The sequence below is a fragment of the Mesitornis unicolor genome, unplaced genomic scaffold (assembly GCF_000695765.1).
Source record: "Mesitornis unicolor isolate BGI_N332 unplaced genomic scaffold, ASM69576v1 scaffold30280, whole genome shotgun sequence".
Taxonomy (NCBI): domain Eukaryota; kingdom Metazoa; phylum Chordata; class Aves; order Mesitornithiformes; family Mesitornithidae; genus Mesitornis; species Mesitornis unicolor.
This window is the reverse complement of record NW_010156730.1, coordinates 1-13,857: the sequence shown is the minus strand read 5'-3', so window position 1 is coordinate 13,857 and position 13,857 is coordinate 1. Positions and strand designations below refer to the sequence as shown.

Sequence of the window (13,857 nt, the reverse complement as noted above, 5' to 3'; positions counted from 1 at the left end):
AAGAGGGAGGAAGGTGCCTGTGCCGTTTTGACCGTGCTTGTGTCGGGCAGGGAAGAGGAGAACGGCTCACGCCTGCCTGACCAGCACCTGTGAGCTGTGGGCCTGTGCGCAGCACCCAGAAGAAGCTGTGGAAGTTCTTGTGGCACTGTCTTGCAGAATCTCGTGCACATCTGACGCCCTAAGCCTTAGCAGTCCGTAGAAAAATACAAGTTGCAGCCATTTTATTTCAAGGGAACTTTTGAAATGTGGCTTATGTATAACCAACGCAACAGGGTCTGCGTGAGCCTGCAGAGACCACACAAAGTGGTCCCAGAAGTGCAAGTTACACCATAACACCAACTCACAGCTCAGCTTGAGTATTTTTTATCTTTGCTCACCCTCAGGGAGACACTCGAAAAGCAGGTTTTTAAATTTGTTTCCTGTTTGTTTTTTTCTTTCATGCGTAGAAGCACCTGCACTGTCCCTGCATCCCTGCACTCTTACTGTGCCTGGGTTTGCACAGAACTTTCAGGTAGCAATGAAAAAAGGAAGATAACTTTTTAGAAACAGTAAGTGAAACTGTAGATTAGAGTGCTGAGGAGACCAGGAATTAATCTGACATTTTTTAAATTGACTAGATTTCAGCTGGAGTGGTCCCTTGGCATTTGAAACCTCAACACTTAATTATCTTACTGCAAATCATTTCAGCATAAACACCAACGTTCCTCTTATACTGCTGCTCCCAGAAGGGTTTTCCCATCCCTGCACTTCAGCGTATGCCGAATCCTGACTTTGCACTAGGGAGACTGGGGTGTGCTTGTGGGGAACCCCAGAGGCGATGCAGTGTGCCGAGACGAGGTGGTGGTCCAGCTGAATGCTGCGTGGGCACAGGTCTGTCCCTCAGCAGCATGCCGCGGTGGACACACCTCGAGCAGCTATCTCCTAGGGTAAGGAAACAATGATGTTTTCCTTCTCATTTTAAGCCTTGAAACTCAATGGGGGCATCTGCAACTGTCTCAGACAGTCCAGGGGCCACCCAGCCAGTGCTGGAGGCAGCACCTTAGTCCCGCCAGCCTCTCCTCAAGCCTGCCTGGTATGGCTACAGCCTGCAACTCAGAGACCACCTGCTTTGCAGCTGGTGCCTGCAAGATAAAGAGCACTTTGTGACAGTTCCCTGCACAAGCATAGCTGAACACGGGGACGTTGTCAGTGTCTGCTGTGGCCTGCAGAAAGGAGTTGCGTGGTTTAACGGCACGCTGGGTGAAGAAATAGCCTCCAACCACCTCCCAACTTGAGCAACAAAAGCCAGGCATTGCCCCAGGTGCCTGTCTTGCGCTTCCCTGCAGGTAACCACAAAACATTTGTAGCTGATATCTGCAGGAGGCAGGACTCCACATCACCCCTCACCTTGCCCTACAGCAGAGAGGTGTGCTCAGGCTCCTGTGGGCCCCCAAGATGCAGCTCTGCTCCCTGCCAAGGACAGCTGCTGGTGGGGAGCAGGCTTGACTCACAGCCAGCCTTCCCGGGCAGGATGACATCTCCTCTCCAAGGGTTTCTATTGCGTTACATGATTAATTAGCTGATTAACAAGATGTTGTTGCAGAAGAATCTGTTCTCTGGACACCGGCTCAGGCGAACACCATCCTCTGTGCTAATGAAACTCTTCTGTTCCATGCAGGCATGCACTAATTTAAGCAACAACATGCAAATGAAGAACAATACAGTGAGTAATCTGGACCTTTAAACAAATTAGCTACAGCCTTCTCCAGGCTCTGTCTCCAAGGAGAGAAGCAGGAAGACACAATAGCTTTGGTCAGCCTGGAGCCACGTTACAGGTGTTGGCAGCTCAGAAGGCGACTGCTGCGTTTCCCTCCTGTCCTGCTCTCAGGGGAGGGAGAGCATCAGGCCAAGGCAGAAGACAGCTGAGGAAGATGCATGTAGCTCCTGCTGACCAAACATGGTTGGGAGGTGCTGCTGGAGATGCCTGTCCTATAAGCCAGGCTGCGGGCTCCCTTCTGGCAGGATTAGAGCAGCAGCAGCTCAACACGGCCCTGGGACTCAAGGGTCCAAGTGAGAGCCCTGGGTGGGGAAGCAGGAAGGGGACAAAAAACAAAAAGCACACGAGAGAGCCACAAAACTGGATTTGCAGCCTCCAGAAAGAAGCTTGCAATAAAAAGGCTGAACAAGCACAATTGCTTTAGCTTATTAAGGGACTGAGAAGCGTTGCAATTCTAGCATTTAAGCTACCATAGTAAGAAATGACAACTGACTAAAAGCTTTTTAACACAGAAGATAAAGTGAAAGCCAGTTACATTCACAAATACCCATTCTTTGCACTGTGAGCTATGGGACCTGTATTCACTACCCTCAGCTCCATTCTCTTCTGCATGCTTTGGCCAAACACCATCTTTTGGGCTCAGTGCAGAAGTCACTGGGCAAAAACATGCTCAGGCCAACCTGAGATGGCTGGGCAGCTAGAAAGGTGCAGGATTATTTGCTCTGCTCAGGTCTAGCTGGCAGGAGGTGGCCAGAGCAAAGTGCTTTTCTCAGCTCTCACAGGTAAGGGAAAGGGCAAGGCACAGAGGTTTGCAGGCTGTGTAGGAACAGTGGATATTTATCAATACAGAGAATTAATTACACATTATTTGCTCTCACACACACACAAACACACACACACACCCCCCCCACCCCTGTACCAGGCACCCAGCACCTTCCTCCAGGCACATGAGTGGAGGGCTTGGGCCAAGAGTCTGTAACACAACAGGGTATCTTCCCAGCGAGTCTCAAACAGATGCAGGCCATCTTTTGCAGAAAGGTCCCCTCTGCTCCACACACAAAGTCCCCATCCCCTGGTGCCCAGAGGCCACAGAGTGTTGTCTGTCCTTGGGCAGGTAAAGCGAGAGCACCTGAGGCTCCTCAGGGGCGCTGGGCCTTCAGACGGTTCCTGCGGCCAGCCTTGGCCCCGCGCTGGGCTCCCTTCATCAGGCCCTTGAACTGGCCCTGCATTTTCGTCCGCTTCCTGGAGGAAGAAAGGAGCAGGAGGCTGGGTTAGTGCAGGCACTGGGCACAGACAATACACAGGGGCACTCCAAGCTCTGCAAGGAGCAGTGCAGAGGCTGACAGGGAGTCCCCATACCCACGGAAACTCATAACAACAAACAGCAGGATCCTACCCGTGTTTTGGCCCCATTCCCCACCCTGTGCCCTTCCCAGCACGTCTCACCTTCTGTTGAGTTTAGCTCTGTTCAGGGGGATGTAGGCATAGGGGTCGAGCTGGCCCTTCTTCTTCACATCACCTTTGCCTGTCTGTGGGAGACAGTGACACGGGAGAAGATGCAGCACCAGGGCAGATGCACATGTCCTGTTCTGGTGCAACCCTGGCTCCCAGCCACCCCGAAGACGATGTTGTAGTAGGATGCCAGCTGAGCACATGGCCCTTGGAGTTGATTTCCCACGCAGGTGATGCTACAGATACCTGCTTTGAGCAGTGAGCAGGAATGGGCCACAGCAAGGGCAGGACATGGACTCCAAGCCCAAGATGGGCTGGAAATGCTCACAGGCACCAAATGTTTTGCATCTCCTGGAGCAGAGATTTAAGCCCCTGAGCCTTGGCACTGCTGTACCAGACCCCAAGCAAACATCCAGTGCTTCCTGTCCCGCAGGTCAGCAGCAATCCTGCCCCAGCAGAACCCCAGGTGTCTCCCACCCAAACCCTGCAACCCCCCACGTCTCTCACCTTGGATCTGTACTCTGCTCCAAAGGCTGGCTCCTTGTTCAGCTGACGATGGATCCCAGAACCTCCAGCTGGAAAACAGAGAATGTGTGTTGAAAAGGGGTGCCAGGGCTCCCCGTTCCCATTTCCTATGCTAGAATCACAGAATCTCAGGAGTTGGAAGGGACCTCGAAAGATCATCCAGTCCAACCCCCCTGCCAGAGCAGGATCACCTAGAGTAGGTCACACAGGAACACATCCAGGTTGGTTTTGAATGTCTCCAGAGAAGGAGACTCCACAACCTCTCTGGGCAGCCTGGTCCAGTGCTCTGTAACCCTCACAGTAAAAGTTTTTCCTCATGTTCACATGGAACCTCCTATGTTCCAGCTTGCACCCATTGCCCCTTGTCCTGTCATTGGACATCAGAGAGAAGAGCCTGCACCAGGCTCTTCTGAGAGAGCACCAGAGAATGAGAGAATGCACCAGGGCTGGGGAAGCTGTTCCTGGTTTTGCCTCCAGCTCTAGGTTGTGAGGACAGCAGGGACCATTTCCCATACCCAAAGATCTCTGCTCCTGCTGCCCTGGAGCAGCCCAGCAGGATGGTTACATGGTTCTGGTTCCATGGGGAGCCCCAGACTGGGCATGAGTGGAGGACTTACCTCTGTACTGAGGGTAGGTCCCAATCTCGGGTTCCTCATCATCTGGCTCCTCTCTGAACCGACGCTTCTGGCTTTTCTTCTGCAGAAGAAGGCAGCAGGGACCCTGCACCTGGCTTGTTCTTACAGTGCTGCCCTCCCATAGGCCCCTAATCTCCTGCTTCCTCCCATGGGGTCCCAGAGAACTTCCAGACTGCCTATGCACATCCCTTGCCCCCTGCCAGCCTCCCACAGCCCTTCAAGCAGATGGCACATGCCCAGTGTCCCCAGTGGCCTCTCGGGCAGAGCTGCTGTGGCACAGTTTGGAACAGCCAAGTTCCCCCAGGATCTCCTCAGGACCATGAGCCCCATACTCACACTGCGGAGACCCACATCTTGCAGCACATCTGCCATCTCCTCATCCATTCCTATGGCATAGGACAAAAGGTTCAGTGCACGATCTGGGTGCAGGAGAGCTCTGGTACTGTGCCAGCCCCCAGAACAGGATGCAGGAGCAGGGTGTCGCTGCTGAACTGGCACTGGTGGCCATGTCCCCTTCCAGCCCCCTCCTGGTGACAGAGGAGGGTCTCTCCCCTAGCTGGCAGTGGCCCAGAAGAGAGCCATTGGTGTGACACAAGGCCACACCAACCCTTGCTGCTTCTACCCACATCCCTCCCCAAGCTCCCACATCCATGTGGCAGGAAAAAAACCATTCAGAGTACCAGAGCAAGTCTAGCGTAGCCCCTGCCAGCCCAGGCAGTACCTTTGGCTTCATCATCGTCCATCTCCTCCTCCTCCTCCTCATGGATGATCAGGCGCCCATCCTCAGACACCTGGAAGTCATGGCTCACTCCTCTGGACCGCTTGGGTCCTGGCTTGGTGGCTGCTCATACAGAGGTGGGTCAGGGCCTGGGGAAGGACCCACTCCCAAGGGCAGTCGTATCCCACAGCCCCTGTGCATCACACCAGCCCCCACCCCATCCATCCCACCCCAGCCACATCTAAAGCTCTTCTCCTTACCCAGCACCCGCTGGGACACATTGGGGTCCAGGAAGTTGAGAGGCTCATCCTCTTCCCCTTCCTTCAGCCAGGCCTGGCCCTTCTGCCATGCTTGCTTCCTCTGCTCCTTGCTCTGCTGCCGTTCTTCCTCTTCATCCTCCTCATCCTCTGAGTCAGCCAAGATCTCCTCCATGCTGGTAAAAAGGCAAAGATGATGGAAATGGAATAAACCCATAGGTGCAGACCTCAGCTTGCCCCACAGTGCACAGCAACCCCAGTGCTGGAGATCCCCCCATCCCCAGATCTGATGGGGCTGCTCCTAATTCACCCCTGGCCTGTCTTTACCTCTCTCCTCTGGGCTGTGCTCGTGGTGCCTCTTCTTCATCTGTATCCGCAGCTGCCTGCCTCAGGGCGCGCTGCTTGCGGCTGGGGGGGTCTTGCCTGTCCGCTGCTTCCGGCTGCGGTTCTCTGCCTTGCGGATGTTCACCAGCACCTTGTGGTACTCAGCCGGCAGAAGCCCCTTCACCAGCTCGAAGCTGCGGAGTGCACAGAGAGTGGTCAGTACCCATCTCCTTCTGCACTGCTTCCCAGTGCATTCCCTCACTGCCCCAGTGTGACCCAGGAGTCCCCAGCTCACCCAAACTTGCGGATGAACCTAGTGAAGAGGTTTCGCAGCTTCATACGGAAGTGGCGTCTCATGTCATCCGAAAGGTTCCCCACAGCCTCCAGCTGCCAGGACAGAGACCCAGCCTCTCACTCTTCCCGCCTCCATGGCCACCCTGCTGCCATCTCCCCACATCCACCCCAGGCAGGGCTGTCGGGAGATTTCCCTGCTTGGCAGGGCTGGTTCATGGGGGCTCTCTGGCAGGTCCATGCCAGCATTCAGAACAGGAACGTCCTTGCTTCCTTCTCAACCACAGAAAGCAAGGTTGTGCCCATGGCTCCCAGGCAGAAGCAGGGTGCAGCTGGTGATGCCCCTGGCTGCCCAAGGCAGCCCCAGCTCTGCCCTGCCACCCTCCTCAGGGTGCCCCATGCAGGATCTCACCATTGTCTGGACGTGCTTGGCCAGCAGCTTGGTGTCCATTAGCAGCAGTGTGACCTTGAGGAAGCCCAGGGCAGCCTTCACGACATCCCGTGTGCGGGAGGCCAGCAGCAGGCAGACGTTCTGCAGGAGCTGCTCCACCACACTCAGCTCCAGGTGATCTGCAACCACAGCAAGGCTCAGCCACAGCCAGCCTCCTCCCAGCACCTGCCTTCGCCAGAGGGTGATGCCTCACCCCTCTGTGCTGCCCCCAGCCCTTCACCCCTCCTGCTCACCTTTGAACTCAAAGAACAGGCGGGTCAGTGCCAGCACAGTGCAGCTGATCATGGTGACTGAGCCTGTGAGCCCCGCGTAGACCAGGAGCAGGAACCGCTGCATGGCCTCTGCAAGAGGGGGATGACTCAGATCCTCGCTCGTCCCCTGTCCAGCAGCATCCCTAGCCCATTTCAATGGTGTGCTGGGCATGGATCCCCCTGGGGCCAGAGCGGCTGTGGGGCTGAGTAAGAGGTACAGGAGCTCACCTTCAGGTGTGGGCCCAAAGCGGATGAAGGCATGGCCCATCTCCACGAGCAGCACGAAGGCGTTCTTGCGGGCCCCCACCGACACCTCCTTGGTGCACAGGATGACCTGAGGGACACAGGCATGTCACGTTGTTGCTACCACCCCTGCAGCCAGAACCAGCGGGGTTCCCTCAGGGACCAGGCTCACCTCTGGGACCAGGGCGGTGATGAAGGGCTCATGCTCTGCGGAAAGCTGCTTCACGATGTGGAGCAGGCACTTCAGACGCGGCTGGGGAAAGAAACAGCCCAGTGCTGCTACACCCAGAGACACACCTGGCTGCTCCTTTCTCCATCCCCCCTCCTGGCAGCAGCCGAGCTCAGGCATGGCAGCCCTTGCTCTCACCCTCTTGGCTGGGGACGCTGCGCTCTTGAGTGTGTCCAGCAGCGCTGTCTGCAGATCCTGCAGGTGGGAGCGGACGAAGGCCTGGCAGGGGGCATGGGGAGCAGCGCACACCTCCTCCAGCACACGGTACGCCTTCTTCTGCATGCTGCGTTCTTTGCTCTGCAGGGACAGCCAACATGCCGCTGCTGTCAAGGCAGCCCCTCGCCACGGTGTCTGAAGAGACCTCCACAGCACCCCATGCAGCAGAGACCTGTTGCCTATGCTAACCCCCCCAGAGCATGGGTCCAAGCTGGCAGGAAGGAGAAGATGCCCCACTGCACCCCTGCAGCTGTCAGGCTGGGGGTCGACTCACCTGAAGGGAAGGCTGGATGGTGCAGTACAGGGAGCTCAGGGACTGCTCATCAGCGTAGGGTGCCATTGCCACCACCAAGTCCAGGATGGAGAGTCTGCAGCAGAGAAGGATGCGGAGGTGTGTAGCAACAGCATCACTAACACTGCCCAACCCAGATGGCACTGCAGCTGCGAGTCTCAGTTGTGCAAGAGTGGCACATCCCACGCGGGCAGTACACGTGCCCCAGCACTGCTCACCAGGAGGAAGTTGGCAGCTTTACCCATTAGCACCAGCTCCTGAGTGTTACCTGGAAAACTCTGAGCTCTCAGGACTGGTCAGCTTCTCGCTGGCTTTCTGCAGGAACCCGCACACCATCTGCAAGGCAGGCACACAGAGCATGATCAGAACTGACTGAAGGGAGTGTTTTTACAAGAGTTCCCAGTCCACCTGGCAAACACTTTGCCACAGGACTTTGTGGAGACCAGAAGCACCACTATGTCTGAGAAGAGTTGGGCAAATTCCCAAAGGGCTTGTGCACAATGTGCCAGATGTGGCTGCAAGACTGGGAAGTCCCAGAAGGCTGCCTGGGAAGGGCTCCCTCGCCACGAGGGCAGGGAAGGGCTGCTCTCTGCCCTGCTTCTTTCTTCCTGTCCTCTCCAGTCAGGCACCCATCACAGCCCAATCAAACTGGGTCCAGCTGGGAGATGCTGGCCTGAGTCAGCACAGCCTGCCCCACTGCCCCAGGCCCCACTCACCTGGGGGTCGGTGATGGTCAGGTAAGCACGGACAGTGTCCAGCACTGAGCGGCGCTGAGCACTGCTGCCCCCATCCTCCTCAGGCTGGCTGTACACGTTGAACAGGATGGGCAGGAAATTTTTGGCAAATCGACCCACTTCTGCCCGCTCCACATCTAAGGAGAGGATGACAGAGGAGTACAGATCAGCACTTCCCCTCTCCAGGTCACCACAAGGGACAGAGACCCACCACAAGGGTCTGTCTCTCCCCAACCTGTCTCGCATCCTTTGAGGATGAGGGTGCGCAGGGCCTGGCACACAGTGGGGCGCAGGTCTGGGCGCTCACTGATGGCCATGCCCAGGGTGCGGGCCAGCCCCTTAAAGGCTCCAAGCACGTCCGTGGGGTGGGTGCAGAAGCCAGGCAGCAGGGTCCAGACCTGGAAGGCAAAGGGAGAGGTGGGAGGCCAGCAGGCCAGCAACCTTCGCCCAAGTCATCGTTTCCCAACCTGGCACCGCAGATACGCCATGGCAGGGCTGCCAGGCCCTCCTTGTTACCTGCCACTGCAGTGTGTCATAGATCTTGGCCTCCCTGCTCTTCCCAGCCTGGGTAAACTCCAGGGCTGCAGAAAAAAGGGAGATGACTTGAGCAGCAGAGATAGCAAAGCCCTACTCCACCGCAGGGAAAGGTCTCTCAGAGCACCCTGGGGCTCCTGGGAGTGCAGGACTGCACTTGCTGGGACCCCCACTGTGCCACCCTCCTCACCTCTGCTTTTCAGGGCGGCCGTCAAGGGCAAGAAGTAGCTGGTGAAGAAGCCAAGACGAGCACCCTGCACGTAGTCCCGCAGCACAGGAAGGAGCCAGCTGCGGGGGAAATCTAGTGTCTCCCTAGGGAGGGAAGGCATGGGTCAGAGGAACATGGGGAACTGCCAGTATCAGTCCCTGGGCACCGGGCACCATCACCCAGAGCTGGGCAGAAAGAGGCTTGGGAGAGCCAAACACTTCCAGCACTGCACAAAGACTGAACAGGAATGTAACGAGCAGCTGCAAAATTGCTACCCCATGACTGTACTCACTCCTTGCCATCGATCTCCAGGGGCACAGCCTCCAGCAGCACCTCGGGGCCCATGGCGCTTACAGCAGCCCCTACTGCCTGGTCCACTTCAGCAGTGTAGGGGAAGTGTGGGGAGAGACGCAGGTCACACAGGGACCGGAGACACTGCGGGGACAGGACAGGACGGTCACAGAGGAGCAATGGAGGCAGGTCCGGCACATGTCACTTGCTATTCCTGTCCAGGGATGCCAGCTACCTTGTGTGTTCCCTATGCCAAGTCCCAGAGCTACACGGACCTTGCCCATGCACAGGGCACTGGGATGGCCCCGCTCTGCAGCTGGAGAGGGCAACGCAGCCCAGGCAGCAGCATGGCCACCCCAGCCACCTCCATGGGTCAGACTGACACCTCCCAGCCTGGCTCACCTTCCTCATGATGGGGTGGCACTGCTTCCCACATGACTCGAAGAAGACCTCCAGTACCCGCAGCACCTCATCCCACACCGCATGGAAACGATACGTCAGGCCCTCCTCCACTGATCTGGGAGGAGAGAGGAGACAGTCACACTGGCAAGGACCTACCCAGTACTGATCAGGAACCAGGCAGAGGCTGTCTGGAGCTCAGCCAGACCCATGGGAACAGCCTCTTCCACACTGCCGCTCCTCACCTAAACATCTTGCACAGGTAGGCAGCAGGGGCTGGGGCAGATGCAGAGACAGTGCCCAGCTCCTCCATGTGAGGAGCAACACATTCGCTCAGGAGGGTCTGCAAGGACAAAGAGAGAAAATGGGACAGTGGTGGACCACAGATCCCCCAGCTTGGCAGGCATAGAGGGGCACACCACCTCCCTGCAAGCCCCAAACCCTCCACAAGACCCAGGGCAGAACCCTCCACAAGACCCAGGGCAGCAAAGTGGGGAGAGGCACCCGTGTGCAGTACCTCCAGGGTCTGTGCTGCCGCTGACACCACCTGGGAGTGTGGAGAGAGGAAGCAGTTCATGGCAGCCGAGAAGAGCCGGGGCAGGTGAGCCCAGCAGAGGTCCTTCTGCAGCCTGGAAAAGAGAACGAACGGGTGAGAAACCAACCCACCACCTCTCCCCCTGCCCAGCTGTGGTCCCTGCCCACACCTGCCCACGTTGATGTGCGCCCGCTCCATGGTGGACAGCCAGGTCAGCAGTGGCTGCAGGTCACTCGTGCTGGGCACATAGTCATAGAGGGCCTGGAGAAGCAGAGGGTGGGTGAGTGGGCGCTGTGGCACTGCCAGCCCTGTCCCTCCCCATGCCAGCACCCCACACTCACAGTGATGATTTGGGCGTTGAGCTCTGCTGGAAGGCAGGCCACACTGGCCTGGGCATTGAAGAGGCTGTGGAAGGCTTGCATGGCACATGCTGTCACCAGCTGCAAAGGACACGGCATCATGACAGGGGCTCTGTGGCAGGTGGTACCTCTTCACACCCTTTGCCCCCTACCCCAGAACAGGCTCTGCCTGGGGAAGCCCAGCGCTGTTGTGCCTGTGCCCCGTCTTTAGGCTCCCTTTTCAACAACAGGCAGCCCAGCAAGCACCAGCTGCTCCAGGCTCCTCTGTATTTGCATCCAGCATTTCCAGGCTCCCAGATAGCAGCTGAGGGGGCCTGAGCCCTTCCAGGGTGCAGCCAAGGGGTAAAGGGGCTGCCCTCGCCATCACCAGTGTGGGGATGCTCACCACGTGGCTGAGGGTCATGACACGGAGCAAGGTCTCGCAGCAAGTTTTCACCACGGCTGCAGGGAAGCAGGGCAGCAGGTCCCGCAGCAGGGCAAGGACGTGCAGGGTGGTGGTCGCCTCCTTGGTGCCTGCGGGAGCAGAGCAACATCTGAGCCCGTGGAACCCCATGGCCAAGTCCTGCCTGAGGCAAAGCTCCTATGACAGCACTGGAGCTGACCCATGGAGCTGGGGTGAACACCCCCGACTTCTGGGAAGACCAGAGCAATAGACAGATGGCTGAGGGCACTCCAGAACACCTTAGGTGCCTCAGTGGTGTCTCATACCCTCCCCTTTTCCCTTCAAGTCCTCATTTTCCCATAGCTGCAGGCCCCCCTCACACTCAGCTGCAGACCAGCTGCTCCAGTGCCACACACCTCCAGCTTTTTCGATCTCCTGCACACAGAACTTGGCGGTGGAGGGTGCTGCGGGGTGATGCTCAGGAGCCGTATCTCCAAACATGAACTCGCTCCCCCTCAGGATGGAGCACACACCGTGCTGCGCTGCTTTCCGCACCTGAGGGAAGGAGAGCCCAGGTGGGTGGGAACCACAGACCCTGGGAGCACAGCCAGCCCCAGAAATGAGCCCCAAAGGCAGTGTCATTCCTCACGAGGGGCACTGAATGCTCACCTTGGGCTTGGTATGAACGCAGAAGCTCAGCAAGCCATGATAGACCTGGAGGGTGACAGGGTAGCTCCAGGCTGCTAAGTCCTGCTTCCGCAGCAACGTGGCCAGGCAAGAGAGGATCTGCGACAACAGAGCAGCAGGGGCATTAGCATCACCCCACAGAGACCTCCCCTCATTGCAGTGGCCTCAGGCTGAGCACCCAGCACCATCATACAGCAGCAGCCTCAACCCCAGCTCTCAGCATCCACCACCCCAGGCAGAGCTGGCACAGATGACTGCCTCTTGGCTACTCACCCATCGCAGGGCAGAGGTGGAGCTGCTGCAGGCCTGTGAGGAGACGATACTCATGAAGGCTTTTGACGCATCTGAGAACTTCTTTATAAGCACAGGGCTTGGGACTCTGTAGGGACAACACAGCATGTCAGTGGGGTAAGGAACAGGCAGCCAGTGGCAGTCACGCAGGGCATCACATCCCCAGCCCAACCTAGTTGTGTCCTTTCCCCAGCCTGTGGGGTGACAGCACCAGTTCCTCTTCCATAATGGGGCCAGGAAGCTCTACCCACCCCTCTGTCAGCCACTCACCGCTTCAGGACGAGGTTGAGCAGATAGGCGACAGCAGCCAGTGACTCGGGAGACTCCACCACCTCCAGCGTGGTCATCTGGGAACAGAGGAGGGGTGAGTGAAGGGGAGCAGGGGCTCACAACAGGCCAGCCCTTCCCCAACCCTTGGAGGGGCAGACAGAGCAACCAGGAGCAGCCCAAGAGCATCTCTGCTGGAGAAGGACACCTGGGACCTCGACTATGAGCACAGCACCTTCCACCACCAAGACCCCTCTCATGCTGCCAACGGCAGCTTCCCACAGCCGTCACTCACCAAGGCAGCAAAGTACTCTGTCTCGCTCTCCTTGCCCCCCCGCGAGCGGATCACCTCTGTCACAGCCGCCAGCACAGCACAGATCTAGAGAAGCAAGTGAAGCAGGTCAGCATCCTCAGCCTGACATGTGGGGGAGCCATCCCCACCAAAACCCCCACCCAGCCCTGCTCCTGCTCATACCTCTTTGTGAGCAGCAGAGTTGGATTCCCAGAAGCGCTGCACCTTGCTGAAGGTGATGTTGGTGCAGTCGCTCAGCCCACTCAGGAAGGTGCCACAGGACTTCTCCGTGGCAGCCTCTGCAGCTTCATCCTCCTCCATACGGACCTGAGCGCTGCCACTTGGCCGCTCCAAACGCAGGGACCCTGACTGCAGCTCATTGTGTAGCTTCACCGCATCCACTGTCAAGTTGCTTTTCTCTGCCAGGGTGAAAAGGTGCACTCAGAACCGCAAAACTGCACTGCTCTACCATTCACCCCGAAACCCCTAAGTCTGTCCCCCCCATCCTTTCCTTTCAGCCAGACCAGCTTGCTACAGTTCATGGGACACAGATGCTGCTTCCCTCTAACCGGAGAAAGCACAGCAATAACTGGAGAGAGCTCCTCATTCCTGTGAAAACGAACCAGGGCACAGTCCAGCCATCCCCTCTAATGTAGGAGAGCATCACACCCCCACAAACATGTCTTGGTGCACCAAGGCTTTAATGTTGAGGTGCTCCTCTTACTCTGCCCCATTTATCTTCTTCCACCTGAAGCCCTGGCAACCAGCTAAGGCACATGCTTCGTGTCTGAGTCCCAGACACCAGCTTGCAACCAGCTGCAAGACGACAGTGTGTGCTGCACAGCATGTTTCTTTATCTGCAGGAGAAACATCTCCTTGGCCAACAATGGCCATGGCTATGAAACTCCAGTCCCTCACAGGCTGCGATGCTCTGAGATTTGTCTTCCCTATCATACGGCTGTCTCCATCGTGTTCCTCTGTGTCAGACACCACAGCAGCACCAGGCACGGCCCTGGGCTTTTGGGAGTCGAATCGTTACTGCCACCAGCCCGCAGGGAGGTCATGCTGCTGTGAGGGCCCGGTATGAACGGTGGCAGCTGCGGATAGAGCCTTGCAGCGGGCCCGGCAGGGTGACAGGCACTGCTGCACGTCCACAAGCCTGCGTCACGGTGAAGGTAACGAGGACGCGCTCGCTACGCCGCAGGCTCGGTTCTCCTCCCCGGCCCGCAGCCTCCGCC

At 57.6% G+C, this 13,857-nt stretch overlaps 1 protein-coding gene across 1 annotated transcript; it reads right to left on the bottom strand.

The window, feature by feature from the left end:
- Nucleotides 1–2,805: 2,805 nt before the first annotated feature.
- RRP12 (ribosomal RNA processing 12 homolog (S. cerevisiae)) lies at nt 2,806–13,038 on the bottom strand (the record flags this gene model as incomplete). The annotated part of the gene is made up of 34 exons (XM_010194234.1): nt 2,806–2,998; nt 3,203–3,285; nt 3,716–3,783; nt 4,351–4,429; nt 4,705–4,754; nt 5,090–5,209; nt 5,347–5,519; nt 5,671–5,754; nt 5,787–5,861; nt 5,963–6,054; nt 6,371–6,528; nt 6,643–6,750; nt 6,889–6,994; nt 7,076–7,156; nt 7,271–7,429; nt 7,623–7,716; nt 7,909–7,976; nt 8,357–8,511; nt 8,610–8,772; nt 8,891–8,955; nt 9,099–9,220; nt 9,409–9,551; nt 9,810–9,924; nt 10,052–10,149; nt 10,324–10,435; nt 10,511–10,602; nt 10,683–10,781; nt 11,086–11,213; nt 11,499–11,637; nt 11,752–11,868; nt 12,043–12,148; nt 12,331–12,407; nt 12,623–12,706; nt 12,803–13,038. Coding segments are annotated over 34 exons (3,752 nt in total), but the record flags the coding sequence as incomplete, so codon positions are not given.
- Nucleotides 13,039–13,857: the final 819 nt, after the last annotated feature.